Here is a 22,360-nt window from a genome sequence, read left to right as displayed (position 1 = left end):
CCTTCCCTTTATTTGTACCCTCTTTGATTTCCTTCTTTAATGTCTTATAATTTTCAGAGAATAGGTATTTCTACTCTGTTTAAATTTATTACTAGGTAATTTATGTTTCTTTATTATATTGTAAATGGGATTGTTATTTTAATTTCTCCTTGTGATCATTCTTCATTCATGTACAGAAACACAACATATTCCTGTGTATTGATTTGGTATTCTGTAACTTTGTTGAATTTATTTATTAGTTCTATGAGTGGGATTTTTAGGTTTTTTTATATATTGTGTCATGTCATCTAAAAATAGTACAAGTTTTACTTTTTTCTTTTTGATTTGGATGCCTATTTTCCCCTTATCTGCTGTGGCTAGGACATCCAATATTATATTAAATATAAGTAATGAGAATGAGCTTTATTTTCTTATTCCTCATCTTAGAGGAAAAGCTTTGTGCTTTTCACCATTGAGTATGATGTTTTTTTCATGTATATGCTTCATTATGTTGAATAATGTTCCTTCTATAAACCCTTTGTTGAAAGTATTATAAAAGGATGTTGAGTTTTGTCAAATGCTTTTTCTGCACATATTGGGATGATAATATGATTTTATCCTGTATTTTGTTAGTGATGCATCCATTGTTTGATTTATAGATGCTGCACCTTCCCTGTATCCCTGGGATAAATCCCACTTGGTCATGGTATATTATCATTTTAATGTATTGTTGAATCCGATTTACTAATAATTTGTTGAGAAATTCTGCATGTATGTTCATCATGGATATTGACCGGTAATTTTATTTTTTTCTTTCTATTTTGCTTTTTTCCCTACAATTCTTTTTTTTTTTTTTTTTTTTAAATCCTGACCCGAGGACATTTTTCCATTTTTTGTTCAGGTAGAGTGGGAGGGAGAGAGAGGAACAGAGAGAGAGAGAGAAACATCGACGTGAAAGGAACACATCGAGTGGCTGCCACCGGCACGACCTACCAGGGCCGGGGACAAACTGCAACCAAGGTACGTGCCCTTAGCGGGAACTGAACCCGGGTCTCTCTGGACCGCAGGCCGACGCTCTAACCACTGAGCCAAACCAGCCAGGGCCCTACAATTCTTTTTAATGTTCAGACTTACTTGATACAAAATAGTAAGTGCAATGAGCACCCATATACCACACACTTTCTTTTTTTTGTAATGTCTTTGTCTGGTTTTGGTATCACGGTAATTCTGATGTTGTAGAATGAGATTGGAAACATTTTTTCTTCAATTATTTGTAATATTAAGAAGGATAGGCGTTAATTCTTCTTTACATGTTTGGTAAAATTCACTTCTAAAGATTAATTGTTCTTGACTTTTATTTGTTGGGAAGTTTTTTTGTTATTGTTGTCTTTACCCCATTGAACATAGTTTTTGTTTTGTTTTCTTTTCTTTTCTTTTTTTACTACTGCTACAATATCATTGCTAGTAAATGAGCTGTTTAGCTTTTCTTTTCCTTCCTGGTTCCATCGTGGCAGATTATATACCTCTAGAATTTATCATTTCTTCTAGATTGTCAATGTTTTTCTCATATAATTGTTAGTAGTAATCTTCAATAATTCTTTGCATTTCTGTAATGTTGGTTGTAACTTCTCCTTTATTTATAGTTTTATTTATTTGGGTTTTCACCTTTTCTGTCTGAGTTTGGCTGAAGGTTTGTCAACTTTATCTTTTTTTTTAATCAAGATCTTTACTTGTATTTTATTTATATTTTTATTGTATTGTTGACATTAAGATGTCCCCCATTTTCTCCTCCTTTGCCTCATCTACTCAGCCCCAGTCTTCACCACATTGTTGTGTGTATCCCTGAGCTATGCTTTAGCTAATCTCTTACAGTCCTCATCACCCCCACCCTGCTGATACAGTGTGTTCGATGTATCCATGCCTTTGGTCCTATTTGATTCATCAATTTATTTTCTTCATTAGATTCCACTTATACGTGACATCATATGGTATTGTCTTTCTCTGCATGGCTTATTTTGCTTAACATAATATTCTCCAGGTCCCTCCATGCTGTCACAAAGGGTAAGAGTTCCTTCTTTTTTACAGCCACATAGTATTCCATGGTATAAATGTACCACAGCTTTTTTATCCACTCATCTACTGATGTGTATTTGGGCTGTTTCCAGATCTTGTTTATTTAAAATAACACTACCATGAACATAGGGGTGCATGTATTCTTTCTGACTGGTATTTTGGGATTCCTAGGATAAATTCCCAGAAGTGGGATCATTGGGTCAAATGGTAGTTCCATTTTTAATTTTTTGAGGAAACACCATATTGTTTTCCATAGTGGCTGCACCAGTCTGCATTCCCACCAGCAGTGTACTAGAATCCTCTTCTCTCCACACCCTCATCAGCATTTGTTGTTCATTGATTTATTAATAGTAGCCATTCTGGCAGGTGTGAGATGATATCTCATTGTAGTTTTAATTAGCACCTCTCTGATGATTAGAGACATTGAGCATTTTTTTCATATGTCTATTCCCATTCGTATGTCCACTTTGGAGACGTGTCTATTCAGGTCTTTGCCCATTTTTTAAATTGGATGTTCAATTGGTGCAGCCACTATGGAAAACAATATGGTGATTCCTCAAAAAATTAAAAATTGAGCTTCCACACAACCCAGCAACTCATTTCTGTGTATTTATCTGAAGAAAATAAAAAATATTTATTTGAAAAGATATGCAGAACCCTACGTTCATTGTAGCCTGACTTATAATAGCCAAGACATGAAAGCAACCTTGTTGTCTATTGATAGATAAATGGAGAAAAAAGATGTGGTATATTTGTATACACAATGGAATATTATTTGGCCTTAAAAAAGAATGAAATCTCGCTATTTGCGACAACATAGATGGACCTAGAGGGTATTTTGCTAAGTCAAATAAGTCAGATAAAGAAAGGCGAGTACCATATGATTTCACTTACACATCAAATCTAAAGAGCAAGATAAATAAAAACAAAAAAGTACCATGTGGCCATAAAAAAGAAGGAACTCTTATATTGTGACAGCTTGGATAGACCTGGAGATTATTATGCTAAGTGAAATAAGCAAGTCAGAGAAAGACAAATACCATATGATCTCGCTTATATGTGGAATCTAATCAACAAAATAAACTGACAAACAAAATAGAACAGAGGCATGGATACATGGAAGAGACTGACAGCTGTAAGAGGGGAGGAAAGAAGGAAAACTGGATGGAAGAAGGTGAAAGGATAGCCAAAGAACATATATGCATAACCCATAGACACAGACAACAGTGTGGACATGGCCAGAGGGAAGGGGTGTGAGGGCTGGGTGGAGGTGGGCAAAGGGGGAGAGGAATGGGGACATCTGTAATAATGTCAACAATAAAAATAAAGTTAAAAATAAATAAATAAATAGAACAAAACAGACTCATAGATACAGACAACAAACTGAGAATTGCCAGATGAGAGGGGTGTTGGAGGGCTGGGTGAAAAAAGTGAAAGTTTTAAGAAGTACACATTTGTAGTTACAAACAGTCACAGTGATGTGAAGTACAGCATAGGGATATGGTCCATAATATTCTAATAACTATGTACAGTGTCAGGTGGGTATTAGACTTATCAAGGGTATCACTTCATAACATATAAATGTCTAACCACTATGCTGTACACCTGAAATGAATAAAAAATAATATTAAATGTCAACAGTAATTGAAAAATTAAAAAAAGAAAGCAACATCACTACTAAAGCTTGGTTTTTATAATCAACAGTCTTCAACCCAACCCTAGATCTCAGGCATTCCTGGAATGTTACATCAAGTGTCTGACTAGCAGCCCTACTCATATGCAGTTTATGAGGTTGCTTTTACCACAGCAACCCCCAGAGGTCTACCTTTGTCTTTTCTCCATTTGTCACTACTATCTCCTCAATGGACAGGATCCTGTTGCCTATAGGGAGATCATTTTTCAGAGTCTCATTGGAAAACTGGATCCGCTTGCCTCGTTCCATACACCTGGGAAAGAATGAGACAGTATTTACCATCTGGTCAATAGAAAGGGTATGAAGCATAACAAGTACTGCAGATAGTGTATCTTCTAGTCTAGGAAGATATGTCACCCAGAGAATTCTGGATAAGAAGTCACAAAATTTAGCCTGGCTAGTGTGGCTTAGTGATTGAGCATTGACCCATGCACCTAGAGGTCGCTGGTTTGATCCCAGTCAGAGCACATGCCCAGGTTGTGGGCAAAATCCCCAGTGGGGGGCGTGCAGGAAGCAGCCAATCCATGTTCTCTCTCATCAATGTTTCTCTCTCTCTAAAAATCAATAAAGAAAAAAAATTTAAAGAAGTCATAAAATTTAGAAGACAAAATGATCAGGGAAGGTCTCTCTAAGGAGGTGACATTTGAACACAGTCTTAAAAAAAAACACAAATGTAAGCCATAAAGATTTCTGGGGAAGACAATTACAGGTGGAGGAAACAGAAAATGCAAAGGTCCTGAGCTGGCAGCATGCCTGACATATTAGAGGAGCAAGGAGTCCTGTGTGGCTGGAGGTCCATGAGCATAAGAGTATTATTCTTATTAGTCCATACCCATTTTTCTAGGCTGATATAGAATATGAAGCCCTATAAGATTCTCCTTTACTGGTATCTCCTCCTGAATGAACTTTCTTAATCTGAACCTTAAGTGAAGAAGAGAGGTTCATGAGAATAGTTCTGGGGAGCTGTTGATCAGCGAAGATATCCAGAAAAGCAGATTACTAGAGGGAATGATAAGGTACTAAACTTGTATTCAGCACAACTGAAATTCAACCCAAGCACTGCTAGCTTGTGTGGTTTCTGACAGCTCGCTTCCCCTTTTCTGAGACTCAGTTTCCCCAACTGTTAAATGGAGCTGATATTAGTTACATTGTGGACTTATTTGGAGATCTTAATAAGCACTTTAAATATTCTGTAAGTATAGAATATACACAAAGTTTCAAAGACAATATGAAAAAAGACTGAAAATATCTCATTAATATTTTATATTGATTGCTTATGAGACGACAATATTTTGGATATATTGGGTCAAAAATATTAAAATTAATTTTTTTTACTTTGCATAATGTAGCTACTAAACAATTCAAAATTACATATGCGGCTTAGACTGGCCTTACATTATATTATATTTCTGTTGCATTACTATCTGCATGGCTGGCACCTATTCTTTAACTCTGAGGTTAAATCATTCTTCCTCATAAAGTATTTCTTTGCCAAAAGATGTCATTTTTTAAAATCCAAAGTAGGTCCTGCCCCCATCATACTCCTTTTTGTTCTTTATGTACAATCAAGATCTGAATCTCTAAACAAGCTCATGATATGGCTAATATTTGCTTCATTCGATTTTTATATAAATGTGAGAGATATGGTCTAGTATGGTTTCTAAAATAGAGTAGGTAATCAATAACTGTTTACTTAATGAAAACTTTGTTTGGAGGAGCACTTGGAAAAGTCATTTTCCCAGGGGAAGTATTCACTACACCCTTCCCTTTTCTTCCAAATAGAAAGGTGCAAAAAAAAAAAAAAAATGTAACTGGGTTTACTGTATCTTAGCTGATTGAGAATGGAAGTGACTTGGGAATTCCAGAATGTCAGAGTGAAGGAGGCAGCGCAGAACCAAAGTAAGTAAGTGGATAGGACCACTGTTATTCCTCCCACCAACAATCTTATCCTGGTGTCTACTGAGAATAGATAAGTATGCTTCTGAAGTACTATGTGTAGGAAGGAAGCAATTGAGTAGAGCTGGCTTATAGAGCCGTCTAGAAAGTACCTGTGAGACATAGACTGCCAGCTCCTTCAATGGGAAGATCTAGGTCTTGGTCTGAGAACTATATCCCCTACATTTTTCTGTGAACCAAGGCCACATCCTAAAACTCTGGGCCTTCCAAATGGGATTTCCAGTGTTGACATTCCCAATCAGAGTTTATCCCCTACTGATATCCCCTCATTCATTACCATGTGCTTAAAACTCAACCTTCAATATAGTTCAGCAGTGATTTAAGATGAACCTCCATGGTCAACTAATATGTCACCGTTCAGACAACAAAGAAGACCTGAGTGAACTGTCCTCTGTACCCTTTCAGAGTTATGGCAAAGGAGAGTTTGTCGCATGTGTCAAGCCTGTAGAAAAGTTCTGTGGTAGATGGATGAGCATTGATGGACTTTTCTTAAATACTGCCTACTCTGGGATTTGGGGCAATTCACTTTGCCTCTCTGAGTTTTCCTTTTATTGTTTTCTAATTCTTTTAAAAATGTTTATTTATTGATTTTTGAGAGAGAGAGAAACATCAATTTGTTGTTCCACTTATTTATGCATTCATCGGTTGCTTATTGTATGTGCCCTGACTGGGGATCAAACATGCAATCTGGCTGTATAGGGATGACACTCTGACTAGCTGAGCTACCTGGCCAGAGTATTTTTTTTAATCCATATAGGGGCCACATATGACTCATTATTCTAGAGGTGACTGAAGTAGACACTTTGAAATAGAGCTTATTGCCACAGAGCAAAAATCAAAGTATCTAATATGTTTTAGGCATATAGTAGGGCTTCAATAAATGGAAGCTCTTAAGAGGTAAGAGTCAGGATGCCTGATTCTCATTGTGATATTTCTCTTGACTCCTGTGTTGTGTTAAGTAAGTAATTTATTTCCCTTAGCCTCCATGTCTCTATTTGTTACTGGGGAAGAATAACCCCTGTCCTGCCTTCTACACTAGGATCACAGGAGGCTGAATGACTGTGCTGTGATCTAAAAATGCTATTTGCTGACAGATTTTCCCATTATAGGGTTACTATTTCAATCAGGCTTATCATATAAGCAGTTCTCAAACAGATGAGACATGTCCACTTTCCACGCCCAGTACTATTTTTTTCCATGCAATGACAAATATTTGGAAACCTGCCCTATTTTGTTCCTCTCCCACTTAAATCTTCAATCACAATCTAAACCCAAATTTCCCAGGCCTGTGAACCATAACAATCACTTCTACCTCTAATTTGAGGCTGTAACTTTGGAAAGAACTGGCCAAAACCTGGGCTTTGGCAGCTATTGGAGTACTACCCCTTCTTTTGGCTTCCCAGGCCCCATTCCAAGATCACTGAGAATACCTGTCATATCACATGGAAGAGAAAATCTCCTGGTAAGATCTTAAGACTGCCAGTCAATTGTGCCAGTAACAGGAAACCCGAGAGTCTAGACCATGCAGGGTCCTTTGGCCTGAAAGTCACTTACAGCTCGTCTTTCTGGCTGCAGGGCTCCCAGGCCCACATGAAGGAGGGCACAGGCAGGCCACTTGCTGTACAGCGAAGGACGTTCTCACTGCCTAGGAGTATTGGTTGAATGTTCTTCAAATCTGTATCCTTCTCGTAGATTTTAGGTTTTTCTGGACAAGAGGAGAAAATGGCAGAGATTAAGGTCCCACACCAGGGCTGATAATTTAGCTGCACTACCAGTACAGGAATCCCAACAGTCAGAATATTGAAAATATTTCTACATCAGTTTATAAATACCTGCTTCCCCCTGGTTCCTCCCCATGAATAGGCCCTTCCCCATGTCATCCCCATGACCCAGCAATGCAAGGGTTAATATCTGACCCAACAGAGACCTCTAACACTCCATGCCTGCACTAAAGCATTACCTGACTGGTAAATGCCTGTGCCCTGCTTGTGATTAGTTTTAATATTTCACCTGTAGTAGGCACAATAGAGCTTTGTTGAAGAGAAGTAAATCCAAGGCCCCAAAAGGCAGAATGTGTTTATTTCAAAATAGTCTTCTGTATTGGAAGCTTACTAATGGCAGGACTGACATCAGGTTCACCTCTGCACCCTGGGCACAAAGTCGGTGCCTAAGAGTTATAAGTTGAACTTAATTACACAAGCTAACAGTAGGATTTTTTTTATCTTAAGTAACATGTATTGTTTGCATTTGGATTTAAGAAAACCAGTAACAATAATAGGCTTCTACATGATTTGCAGGACTCTCATTCCTGAGTTCCCTCCCTATATATCCAACTTCTTGCTCTACTTCTCTAGTTGAATGATAATACTAATAACATCATTGTTACTAACATTAATAGTGGTTAATTAAGCTAGGTGCAAGGCACTGTTCTAAGCATTTTGTGCAAATGAATTCATTTAATCCTCACCCTGTAAGGTTGATATTGTGTTTATCCCTACTTACAGATAAAGAGATTGAAATATTAAGTAGCTTTCAGAAAGTCACACAGCTAGTAAGTGGAAGAGCTGGATTATGAACTCTGGTAGTCTAGCTCCAAAGCCTTCTCTGTCCCATAAATATCACAAACTCAATATTTCCAATAAATAATAATAATAATAATAAAATAATATCAAACATATATAGCACTTACCAAGTCTCAGGCACTGTTTTTAAGTGCTTTTTATAAATAGTATCTCATTTAACTTCATAACATCCCACAAGGAATGGGTTTCCTTCAGCTCTGTTTTACAGACGAATAAACTAAGATGCAGAGAAAAGTAACTGGCCCAAGGTTGGTAAAGTGGTAAAGTGAGGAATTAAACCTAGATAATCTGATTCAAGCACTCAGGTTTATAACCACTACACTGTGTCTTCATTCAAAAAGAAAACTCCTCACTTCCCTCTTCCCCTATTCATCTTCATTTCAGTAATCTGTTCATCACCTCAGTCAGAAACCCATGTGTAATACTTGTTCTCTCATTCTCCTTTACTTCCACATTCCACCAATCACTGCAAGAACAGGAGCTCAGCCCTGGCCGGTTTGGCTTAGCGGTTGGAGCGTTGGCCTGCGGTACAGAGAGACCCGGGTTCGATTCCCGCTAAGGGCATGTACCTCGGTTGCAGTTTGTCCCCGGCCCTGGTTGGTCGTGCGGGTGGCAGCCACTTGATGTGTCCGTTCACATCGATGTTTCTCTCTCTCTCTCTTCCTCTCTCTCCCTCCCGCTCTATCTGAACAACAACAAAAAAAAAGAACAGGAGCTCAGTAACAGATGAAACTCTTATCAGTGTTGCTCCCTATTGTAACTTCATAGCTTAGTATAGTCAGTGCCAGGTGCATTATAAGTGCTCAATAAATTCATGTTTGAAAGGGTTGGGCCAGAGTCCTGTGTCATGTGACAGACAGAACAGAATTCCACTCTGCTTTCCTATGTTGCTGCCTCTAATGTTGCTGCAAAATCCTCAAACCTTTAAAAATGTAAGAATGTGGTTTGGTAGTTTGAGCATTCCTATATAAAACTAACCCGAGTTGTATTTCTTCACAGATAATGTAAGAGTTAACTGTCAGGCCTTTATTATATTCACATCCAAAAATGCTCAGCATGATGGGTCGAAGGGCAGACTAACCAGGCTTCTTTCATCCTTGACTAATGCTTTTTTCCTGGGGACTGTAAACTGTTGCCCACTGATTCTCCCTTGGCAATCTGCCTTTAATTTTCTCTCCCACACTCTTCTTCTACTTCTCCTCTTCCAAGCCTGACCAGCTTTAGCTTCTAGCCCAAGATCAGCAATATCTTTCCTTTCCAGCTTCTTGTGGCTGTCACATCAAACTCTAAAAGGGTTTTTACCTTCTCTAGGCTCAACAAATATCTCTAGATGAGAGTGGGAGGACTGGAAAATTGGCTCTTTCAGCCTGTGAAACACCCAAATTCTAGGAAAAGAACAGCTAATATAAATGTGTGTCCCTGGCTGAGAGCAGTACTGCCCTTGAACCTGTGGCCCTCACAATGACTACCTCTAGGGATAGAATATCTATTCCTGGCTCCATCTGGAGTCAAGTCCCACCTCCCCTTCACACAATTTCCTTGTCCTGCTCCTTTCCTTTGTTTGAAGCAAGTAAAATAAGGACAGTCACCGGATTTCCTCTGGTAAATGAATTTTAGGATCAACACGTATTGTCCCCATTTTCCATGATCTCAGAGATTATTTTTCTTCATTGAGTGCAGTCTTGGCTCCAGTCTTAAGGACTTGGGAATGAAGGGACATATGACTGACATGTCAAAAACGGGGTTGGAGTCTTTGTCTTTCAATGTTGGATGAGATAATAGACCTGTTTCCTTTCAAAAGTCTTGTGGGAATAATTAAGAATATTTGCTTTTGTTTGGTGTTTTGTAAAGAACAAATACACATGAGAATAAGAGGATGAATGGATAGATGAAATAAAAAATCAAGCTGGACCCAAAGAGTACAGTTAGAGAATTAAGTCTAACAGGGCTAGTGTCACCCTTTACGGCTCTGAACATTTACATTCATATAAGCACTGATTGAAAATCTTAGAAAAGGGGATATCTTGTCATAATTCTAAGTCCCTTTACTATAAACACATCTGAATTTACAGGCATACCTGTCTTAGAACAGGACAGGTATGTTTAGGTTTCTTCCCCTTTTGGACCTCAGTTACCCAATCTGCCAGACTGGGAGTGGATTAAGTTTAAGTAGTTATTGCATCTCTTTCAGCACTGATTTTTTGTGGCTGTTTGAGTTTACAGGATTCTTAACCCATTCAATAAATATTTCTTGAGTGCCTCTTGGGTGCTATATACCATGCCAGGCAGTAAATAAGGCACTGCTTGTATAAGAATATTGGCATAAAAGTCCCTTTATTCCTGGGATTTCTTGACTTTCCTGAGAATGTCTTATAGAGCTCCAGGCAGAGAGTGGAAGCTCAGGACCAAATACCTACTCTTTACAGAGTCACAGGATCCATTGTTTTAAATGCATTCACAGCCATACGAGAGTGACAACTGTCCCATTTCCCACCATTGTTTTATGATTCCCCTGAATCACAAACATGTCAAGAAGGCCACAAGTGACTCAGAAGGTTAATTCCTACATAATTATTCCAAATAGACATCATATTTAATTATGTCCTTTTAAGTTTGGTTGGGTAAACTAATCACTATCATGGTGGGCACTTGGTAGCTCAGAACACCATCACTGATTGCTTAAGTTAATTCCAGCTACAGTTTCTTTTGGAATTAAACATAACTGAGTTGGGGCAAGTTGTCTCAAGGTTCCACAGAGCTGAGAACTTGAAAAAAGCCTACCCACTTTCTTTAGTCATTTTCAAATAGTGGTATCATCGAGTGAGCATATAATGGTAATTAATATGACTTGAGTGTGCAAAGAACCATACAAAAGATTCAAACAGCAATTCTTTATGCAAGCCTGAACACCATGAGTCCAATAAAGAAATAAGCTAATTGTGAATTATTATATATATATTGCAGGTTTGAGGGAGGAGAGTTGTTTTTAAAAGTACACTTGAAAAGCTTTGTATTTAGATCTGAAAAAATTGCCCTGGCCGGTTTGGCTCAGTGGTTAGAGCATCAGCCTGCGGTCCAGAGAGGCCCGGGTTCGGTTCCCACTAAGGGCACGTACCTCAGTTGCAGTTTGTCCTTGGCCCTGGTTGGTCATGTGGGTGGCAGCCACTCGATGTGTCCCTTCCACGTCAGTGTTTCTCTCTCTCTCTCTTCCTCTCTCTCCCTCCCACTCTATCTGAACAAAAAATGGAAAAGTGTCCTCGGGTAAGGATAAAAAAAATAAAAAAATAAATAGATCTGAAAAAAATTAAGATTAAGTAGGAGTCAAAAGGCAGACAACTTGAAATATTTGACTGTCCAGAACTGCCTTTTGAAGAGAGAAGGGAAGTTACATTTATGGGATGCCAGTCTATAATGTACGAAATTTTGTCCACAATAAAAGAGATTGCTGCTTATTTAGGGCTTACTTTATACCAGGTATTTTAATGCAGTAACTCATTCTATTCTCATAGCAACCCTTAGAAATAGGTATTGCTTTATTTGTTTCAAAGAAAAGAAAAGCTGGCACTCTCAGTTAAAAGATATGCCCAAAGTGACATAACTATGAACCAGTGAAGCAGAATTCTGTCCGACTTCAAAACTCTGTGAAGCTCCATATATTATGCTATGCTTTCATTCTCAGAGACCAGAGAGATTTCTGGTGCAACTACTATATTCCAGGGCCCTGTGATAAGGCTCTACATTTATCATCTTGTTTAATTCTTAAAATTTAATTTGGCAGTTGGTTTTATCAACATTTAAGACAAGGAAAACAAGCTCAGAGATATCAGTGGATTGACAGAGGTCATACAGCAAGTGGCAGAGCTAGGATTTGAACTTGGAGTTGTGTAACTCCAAGGACAGAACCCTGTTTTTTGGTAACTGTGGTCTCATTTCCCAGAATTCTCTTCACTATGGCAGAAGCCTCTGCACTCAAATTATCTTTTCTTCTGGAGCCAGTGGCAGGGCCTCTGACACATTCCAAAAAAGTTTATATAAAACTCATTAGAAATTGCCCAACTGGTGTGGTTCAGTTTTTGAGCATTGGCCCATGCACCAAGAAGTCACTGGTTCGATTCTGGGTCAAGACACATGCCCAGATTGTGGGCCAAATTTCCGGGGAGGAGGGGGGGCATGCAGGAGGCGGCCAACTGATGCTCTCTCTCATCAATGTTTCTATCTCTCTCCCTCTCCCTTCTTCTCTCTCTAAAATCAATGAAGAAAAATATATTTTTTTAAAAATTCTTTAGAAAGGCTTGGAAAGTGGTTTGAGATGTCCTAAAATGGTTCACCAAGTAGGTCAAGTCTTCCTAAATCTAAATCAGTTATAGTGTTTACTTTCTAGACTCATCAAAGCACTTCTGGGGCCTAGTGGAAAGGTAGAAATTTCCAAAAAAGTCACTGGAAAGAGCCTCATAGGTCATGTTCAGGCTATCAATTGGAGTTTTCCATGTTTGAGAGCATGGCCTTTGGAACCTTACATAGCTTAAAATCTTAGCTCTGCCACTTGCCTGCTGTGAGTCCTTGTACAACTGCTTTAACCTTTCTGTACCTCAATTGAGGATATTTTCCCATTTATCATTAGATAGAATGGGAGAGAGACAGAGAGAAAGAGAGGCTGGGGCCAGGGACGGAACCGCAACCAAGGCATGTGCCCTTGACCAGAATCAAACCTGCTACTCTTTGGTCACGAGCCAATGCTCTAACTTTTGAGCCAAACCAGCCAGGGCCTCAATCTCATCTTTAAAGGAGGATAACAATAGTTCCTATATCTCAGTGTTTTGGGAAGAACAAGGATAAAAATCATATTTTAGAAAAGTCATGAGGATGAAATGAGACTGTATGCCTAAAAGTGCTTTACAGATTGGTCTGGAAGCTGTGGGAGTGGGGGATCCCTAAGAGGATAGATTGTGTTGCTCCTGTTTCACACGTCTAGAAAGGCAATTCCTGAAACCAATTTTAGAACTTCAAGCTGATAGGCATACCTGGGATTTTCTTGAAATTACAGAGACCCTAACAAAAAGGTTCAGGGTTAAATCATCTCAAATAATGTGTAAGTGAGGGGAAAAAAAATGGCCATTCTCTTCATTGAAAATAAAACACCCTCTGTGCCATTAGTAATCTGTGCCCTGCATCTAACCATCTTAAGCAGTAACCTGCCCCAAGTACATATGTCAACGTGAAATTACAACACTCCTAAAATCTAATTTCCTAAGAGATAAAAGCATTAGGAACATTTTTTGTTCTAATATTTGATCTTTGACACAGGTTCCTGATGTGAAGCTCCTAAATCTCTTGGAATTTCCTGGGAGTGTCTTGTTTTTATCAGGAAACTTTGGGTGGGCTCCTGGATGGCTCATGGATGGGGGCTGGTCAACAGAAAGACCAATCTGTAGTTAGAAGCTTGGAATTTTCAGCCACAATCTCCATCCTCCAGAGAGGGGTGAGGGGCTACAAGCGGAGATAATTGATGATGCCTATGTAAAAGTCCCAATAGTATTGGGTTCAAAGAGCTTCCAAGTTGGTGAACACATCCACATGCAGGGAGGGTGATGCATCCCAACTCCACAAGTACTGTCCCACACCTCTCTCCATGTATCTTTTCATCTTGCTGTTCATCGGCATCCTTTAATAAACTGGAAATTGCAAGTAAGTGTTTTCCCGTCTTCTGTGAGCCACTCTAGAAAATTAATCAAATCCGAGGAGCGGTTCATGTGAAACTCTAATTTGTAGCCCGGTCAGATAGAAGTTGTGGGTAATTTGGAGACTTGTGATTGCACCTGAAGTGGGGGCTGCCTTCTGAGACTGAACTCTTAACCTGTAGGATTTGATGCTATTTCCAGGTGGGTAGTGTCAGATTGTGGTAAATTGTAGGGCACTCAGCTGGTGTCACACATAATTATTTGGTGGGGAAAGAACACCCTCACATCTGGTGTCAGAAGTGTTGTGAGACTATCAGGACTGTAAGAGTAAAGGAGACACATAGGAGGAAAAACTGGGTTTTCCCAATTCAGCCATGAATTATAAGAAGCACATTTCGAAATTGGTGAGACAGCTCCTCAGAACTGGAACATATGAGTCTGGGCTTTGCTCAGATTCTTCCATTAGCTAACTAGCCAATTTCTGCATCATTCCCAATTTTAACATAACGCTGTTGGAAAAAGAAACAGACTCATAGATACAGAGAATAAACTGATGCTTGCCATGGAAGAGGAGAATGACGGTGTAAGTAAAATGGGTGAAAGGGAACAGAGGTACAAATTCTAGTGATAAAATTTATAAGTCACGGCAATGTGACTTCACAGGGAATAGAGTCAATAATATTATAATTTGTATGGTGACAGGTGATTACTACACTTATGGTGATCACAGAATCAGGTATATAAATGTCAAATTATTGTTATACACTTGAAATTAATGTAATATTGCATGTCAACTTACATAAATAAATAAACAAACAAACAAACAAACATAAGGCTGTTGGTCAGGTGATCTCAGAAGAAATATCCTGACTTACTGGTAGCAATTTAAAACGTCCTTATATTTTATGGTGAGGGAATAAAGAATTCATAAGGAAAATACCTAAAGTCTAACTATATAATTACACCTTGCTCACATGGTGCCAATAACCTTTTTCCCTCAACTGACTTCTGCTGTCTTTTCTGCCTACTTGTCTCCGTGAGGACCTGAATTTAAACTGATTTAGCTACTTATGGAGTAGGCCAATCAAAAGAGTCAGAAGAAAATAGGTGTATAAAATGGCACCTCCTCTCATCATTGCCTTCTATTTATCCATAATACTTATAAGTCCTATACCACTTGACATATTGCATATTATTGGTTTTGTTTTCCCATATACACCCTCTTATAAGTTTCATAAAAGCCAGAAACTTTACCTGTTTATTTCCTACAACAACCCCAGTGTCTAGAAGAGTACCTAGAAAATGATAGGTGTATCTATAATCATTTAATTTATTTAAAATTTTTTTAAAATTACAGTTGAAATTAAATATTATATTATATTAGTTTCAGGTGTACAAGACAGTGGTTAGACAATTACATAATTTACATTGTAATCTCCCTGAAAATTCTAGTACCCATCTGGCACCATACATAGATATTATAATATTATTGACTATATTCTCTATGCTGTAATTTACATCCCCGTAACTATTTTGTAACTACCAACTTGTACTTCTTAATTCCCTCACCTTTGACACCCAGTCCCCCAACACCCATCCCATCTGACAACCTTCAGTTTGTTCTCTGTATCTATGAGTCTGTTTTGATTTTGTTCATTCATTTATTTTGTTCATTCATTTATTTTGTTCTTTAGAGTCCACATATAAGTAAAATGACATGCCATTTGTCTTTCTCTGTCTGAATTATTTCACTTAGGATAATGCACACTAAGTCCATCCATGTCACAAATGGTAAGATTTCATTCATTTCTTTATTGCTGAGTAATATACTATTATATATATGTAACACATCTCAGTAATATTATTTTCTTTTCTTTTTCTTAATCCTCATCCAAGAATATTTTTTCCATTCATCTTCAGATAGAGTGGGAGGGAGAGAGAGGGAAAGGAAGGGGAAGAGAGAAACATCAACGTGAGAGGGACACATCAACTGGTTGCCTCCTGCATGACCCCAACCAGGGCCGGGGATAAACTGCTACTGAGGTACGTGCCCTTGACCAGAATCGAACCTGAGATTCAATGGTCTGAGGGCCAACGCTCCACCGCTGAGCCAAACCGGCCAGGGCAGTAATATTATTTTCTGATGTATCTCCTCAGGCAAGAGAGACAAAGGAAAAAAATAAATAAATGGAACTACATAAAACTAAAACATTTTTGCACAACAAAGAAAATCATCAATAAAACAAATAGCCAACTTATTTAATGGAAGAAGATATTCACCAATGATACATTCAATAAGTGCTTAATATCCAAAATGTATAAAGAAATTATATAACTCAACACTAAAATAGCAACAGCAGATACTCCAATTAATTGTGGGCAGAAGACCTGAATAGACACTTCTCCGGAGAGGCCATACAGATGACTAATAGACGTATGAAAAGATGCTCAGTGTCACAAACCATCAGAGAAATGCAAATTAAAATCACAAGGAGATATCACCTCACACCTGTCAGAATGGTTACCATCAAAAAATCAACAAACAATAAGTATTGTCAAGGATGTGCAGAAAAGTGAACCCTCCTGCACTGTTAATGGGATTGCAAATTGGTGCAGCCATAATGGAAAACAGTATGAAGTTTCCTCAAAAAAACTTAAAAATAGAACTACCTTATGACACAGCAATTCCACTTCTGGATATATATTCAAAGAAATATAGAACGCTAATTTGTAAAGATATATGCACTCCTATGTTCACTGCAGTGTTATTTACAATAGCTAAGACATGGAAGCAACCCAGTGCCCATCAATAGACAAGTGAAAATATTGGGGGATCACTTTGTAAAGTATATGTCTGTCTAACCACTATGCTGTACATCAGAAACTAATACAAAATAATAGTGAATGTAAACTGTAATTAAAAGATAAATTTTTAAATAAAACATGCATTTAAAGTGTCAGAAAAGGGGACTCTAGTACACTGCTGGTGGGAATGCAGACTGGCGCAGCCACTATGGAACACAATATGGTGTTACCTCAAAAAATTAAAAATTGATCTCCCATTTGACCCAGTGATCCCACTTCTAGGAATATACCCTAAGAAGCCTGAAACACCAATCAGAAAGAATATATGTACCCCCATGTTCATAGCAGCACTATTTACAACAGCTAAGATCTGGAAACAGCCCAAGTGTCCATCACTAGACAAATGGATAAAAAAGCTGCAGTACGTATACACAATGGAATACTATGCAGCTGTAAGAAAGAACGATCTCTTATCCTTTGAAACAACATGGAGGGACCCGGAGAGTATTATCCTAAGCGAAACAAGCCAAGCAGAGAAAGACAAATATCACATGATCTCACTTATTTGTGGAATATAATGAACATAACAGTCTGAGGAACGGGGTAGTCCCAGAGACATGGAAGTGGGGTACAGACTGACAATCCCCTGAAGAGGGGGTGGGGAGGAGAGATAAACCACAGAACTTATATGCATGTATGTATGAACAATGGACATGGACAACAAAGGTGGGGACAGGTTGGGGAGGGAAGGGGAGGGGGGAATCAGTTTGTGAAAAAGGGGAAACATCAGTAACAAAAATAGATTAATTAATTTAAATAAATAAATAAAATAAAAAATAAAGTGTCATAAGAAAAGAAAATGTTGCCTATTTTGTTCAGCATTTGCACATAGTCACAAATGAATTTGCTAAAGCAGTATGCTTCTAGAGAAACATTGTTATTTACAGGAAAAATAAAAAATATATGAGCATGTTATAAAATGAAGCTGGGCAATATTTTATTAGTTTTGTTTATTTGTCTTTTTTCATATTCCACATATAACTGACTTATTTCACTTAGTACAATATCCTTAAGTTTCCTCCATGTTGTCACAAGGAGCAATAATTCATTCTTTTATGGCTGAGTAGTATTCCATTGTGTGTGTGTGTATGTGTGTGTGTGTGTGTGAATATACATATATACACACACTACATATAATATATTATAACATATATATTATATACATAAACTATATAATATTTATATTATATTTTTATATGATATAATATATATCACATCTTTTTTATTTATTCATCCACTGACAACACTTACATTGTTTTCATATTTTGGCTTATGTAAATAATGTTGCAATGAACATAGGGGTGCATATATCTTTTTTAATTAGTTTTTGTTTTCTTTGGACACATACCCAGTAGTGAAGTTGTTGGATCATATAGTAGTTTATTCTTAATTTTTTGAGAAATCTCCATATTTTTTTCCATAGTGACTTCCCCAATTTACATTCCACCAACAGTACATGAGGGTTCCATCTTCCCCCATATTCTCATTAACATGTGTTATCTTGTCTTTATGATAATAGCTATTCTGACAGTTGTGAGATGATATCTTATTGTGGTTTTGATTTGCATTTCCCTGACAACTAGTGATAGTGAACATACTTCTATATACCTGTTGGCCATCTGTGTGTCTTCTTTGGAAAAATGTCTATTCAAATCCTCTTTCCATTTTTCAATTGGATTGTTTGTTTTCTTGATGTTGTTCATCAGTTACATGAGTTCTTTGTGTATTTTTTATACTAACCCTTTACCAAATCCAAAAAAATCATTGCCAAGATCAGTGTCAAACAGCTTATCTCATATGGTTTCTTGTAGGAGTTTTATGGTTTCAGGACTTACATTCAAGTTTTTAATCCATTTTGAGTTAATTTTTTAATATGGTGTAAGATAAGTGGTACCGTTTCAATATTATACATGTGGCTGTCCAGTTTGCTCAACACTATTTATTGAAGAGATTGCCCTTTCCTGATTGTATATTATTGCCTCCATTGTCATATATTAATTGACTGTATATGTGTGAATTTATTTCTGGGCTCTGCATTCTCTTCCACTGATTTATGTGCCTATTTTTATGCCAACACCATGCTGTTTTGATTACTGTAGCTTTGTAATAGTTTAACATATGTTTATTGATTTTTCTTTTGTTTTAAATTTATCTTTGTTGTTGAAAGTATTACAGATGTTCCCAGTTTCTTCCCCAATTAACCCTCTTCACCCCATTTTTGCCCCCTACCAAGGCCTTCACTGCACTATGGTCTGTGTCCATGGGCTATGCATACATGCATATAAGTTCTTTGCTTACTCTCTTCCCACACCCCAGACACCTTTCCCTCTGAGATTTGTCAGTCTGTTCCATGCTTCCATGTCTGGATCTATTTTGTTCATCAGTTTATTTTGTTCACTAGATTCCACATATAAGTAAGATCATGTGATACTTGTCTTTATCTGACTGGCTTATTTTGCTTAGCATAATACTTTCCAGGTCCTTCCATGCTGTCCCAAAGGGTAAGAGATTCTTGTTTTTTCACAGCTGCCTAGTATTCCACTAGGTGTGAGTTAATTTTTTTAATATGGTGTAAGATAAGTGGTGATATCTCATTGTCATTTTAATTTGCATCTCTCTGATGATTAGTGACTTTGAGCATTTGTTCATATATCTATTGGTCATTTGTATGCCCTCTTTGCAGAAGTGTCTATTTTGGTCCTTTGCCCATTTTTAATTGGATTGTTTGTCTTCCTTTTGTTAAGTTGTATGGTATATGTGGTTTTCCTTGGGCAGCCACAAGATGAATAGATCTCTGCACTGCTCACAAGAATGTTAAAAGTTTATGTAGAGGTCTTAACTGGGTTCAGCCATGTATTTGGTTCAGATGGGTCTCAACAACACTGGATTTTCTCAAGGCTTCATCCTCGAAAATGGCCTAAGTTCTATTGTTTAAAAGACACAATTCTTCCTCATATGTAGCCAGAAACTGACTCTGTTCAATTTTTAGTTTTTGCCTTTCAGTGTCACACAAGATAGATAGAGTTAAATATTTGTAGGATAGAAATACTCTACAGATAATGTTGTCTAAGGTTATGTACTGTTATCACACCCATTCCACAGATGTTGAAATTATGAAAGTGAGAGGCAGAATTTCAAACGCTTTGATTTGGATGTAAGGCTATTATGTCTCTAGGGATGCTTTCTTCCATCCTGCCACATTCCAATTAGGACTATAACAAATTCATTGGCTCTGCATTGTCCTGGCTATTGATGAAGATTTTCTGAAGAGTGATCTGCCCGTGGTGAGACTAGTAGGCTATGGATAAGGTCATGTGAAATAAGCAGATCTAAAAATGTTCTGGATATTATGTTAAGCAGTTTTCACAGAGGAGCCTGAGTACCTGGGTAGTGTAAGAGCAGATGTTAGGGATGTGGTGGGAGCATCTTCATAGACTACTCAATAGGAATTTCCATACTTTCCTAACTGGGAGTGGATCCAGTCTTGTCCCTCCCTTTCTCTTCTCCTCTACTCTTCCCTTCAGTAAGGCCACATATCCCAGTCATGTCTCCCAAGATATCAAGAGCTATGCAGGGGAAGCTCAGAAATCATAGGCAAGCCTATGGTCTTATGGTTCTTATGACAGTCAGGGAAGTCAGAGGGGTAGACAGAGACACTTCTGGATTGAGCTGCTAAACTTACTATCACTTTACCTCATTTATATATGGGTGTGGAACCAATTACCAGTGGAAGCTACACTTATTGAGAAGAGCACCTGTGCCCCCAAGCCCTGCTAACACCTCTTTCAAAGACTGCAAGTCTTTAGTGTCACACTAATGAGCATATCCAACCAAATATAGTACCACCTGTTCTTTGTTACCATGACATGAAACAATGAGATTAAAAATATGGACACAATCCTGTCCAAGTCTGAGGCAGATATAAGTATTAATCGAAAGAATTGCAGCAAAGGACAAAAGCATGAACAAAGTACAGGGCTTTGTCTCTGAACTATACTTGTGCAACAGTACATATGGCAGACACTTGTTGTTTTTCCCCTTATTTCTTTTCTCTTTCATGCACAGTAATAGATTTTAAAACGGAATGTGGTTGCTTATTTAAAGACTATGTTTCCTGCCCTGGCCAGTTTGGCTCAGCAGTTGGAGCGTTGGCCTGTGGACCAGAGAGTCACGGGTTCGGTTCCCGCTAAGGGCACATACCAAAAATAAATAAATAAATAAATAAATAAATAAATAAATAAATAAATAAAGACTATGTTTCCTATCGTCCTTAGCAGCTAGGGTGACCAAGTCTTGGTATCTGTACAAATTCCCTGTCATGCCCTTAAATGTTAGAGCATGAGTTCCCTTTCCTCACTTGGTGGTAGAGAGCTATCTCAGACCATATGGATGAGAGCAACACTTTAGGAATTTTAGAGCAACCAGGATCCTAGATCACTGACCAGGGTGTTTATGTATTATCTTGTTTAAGTCATTGTTGTTGTTTTTAATTTTATGGGTCTTCATATATTTAAGCATATTTAAGAAATTATTATATTTACTTTGTTATTTTATATTGTTATTAATTTTTATTGAGGTATAATTGACATGCAACATTATATGAGTTTCAGTGTATAAAATAGTGATTTGATATTTGTATACACTATAAAATGATCAACACTGTCTAGTCATTGTTATTTTTAGTCTCTAAAACAACAGCTAAACATATAACTTTACTAAGAGAAGATTTACATTCAAGTTCTGGCTGCTTTCTAACACACTATTTGATACCATAGATAAGTCACCTTCTTACTCTAAACCTCAGTTTTGTTCCCCCATCTTTAAAATGAAGAGGATAATGTGGTGGGATCAGATAATCCTGTGCTTGGAACCAGCTGAGTGACCCTAAGTGGGTTATTTTCTCTTGACCCCTACTTCCTAGATTTTTATTTGGAGTTATTTTTTCCCTTTTGGGATGGTGGGCTACTTCTGTTGGGCTGTGCTGCTATGCTGCTTTTCTATCTATTCTATTAGAGTATGTTCATGCTAAAAGGAAAAATCATAGTTATTCCTTAATCATGTATTCCATAGCCCTAGTACAGGGCTATGTAGCCCTATCTGTATGGGAGCTTAACTCAGACTTATTACCTGATTCTTTTAGGACCAATAAGTGGTGTCCAGATTTCTTTTTAAGTAGGCAGGGGATAGTGTAGGGAGCCAATACAAAGACTGTAGGCTTATGCCCCCATCACCCACCCCCATGCCTACAAATCAACCATTTCTTTGGACATAAATGGACTATGAGAAGCAAGTGTGTGCTGTGATAACAGGAGAAAACAAAGCTTCATCAGGCCATTCTGTAAGGAGATGAGGAAAGAGATCACAGCTGGCGGCTAACCCTTTACCTATTTAGTTCCCTATCTGCCATGAGCAGAGATACTTTTTGTCTTGAAAAACTCTGAATTGAGTTTACCTAACAAAGTGGTATCACTAAGGCATTACTTGGAAGCATAAGAGGAAAAAAAAAACATGAAAAAAAATTAAAAACAGGCAAC

The 22,360-nt window shown here is 37.8% G+C and overlaps 1 protein-coding gene across 1 annotated transcript in view; it reads right to left on the bottom strand.

The window, feature by feature from the left end:
- Window positions 1-22,360, bottom strand: part of LOC118635912 (vascular endothelial growth factor receptor kdr-like) — a 143,440-nt gene that overhangs the window by 97,208 nt on the left and 23,872 nt on the right. Inside the window, exons 7-8 of the mRNA XM_036270957.1 lie at window positions 7,256-7,406; window positions 3,878-3,998 (exon numbers count right to left, since the gene is read on the bottom strand). Coding sequence (XP_036126850.1) covers window positions 3,878-3,998; window positions 7,256-7,406 — 272 coding nt within the window. The remainder of the gene's footprint in view (window positions 1-3,877; window positions 3,999-7,255; window positions 7,407-22,360) is intronic.

This window comes from Molossus molossus, unplaced genomic scaffold, assembly GCF_014108415.1.
Source record: "Molossus molossus isolate mMolMol1 unplaced genomic scaffold, mMolMol1.p scaffold_m16_p_2, whole genome shotgun sequence".
Taxonomy (NCBI): Eukaryota; Metazoa; Chordata; class Mammalia; order Chiroptera; family Molossidae; genus Molossus; species Molossus molossus.
This window is presented reverse-complemented; position numbering and strand designations above follow the sequence as displayed.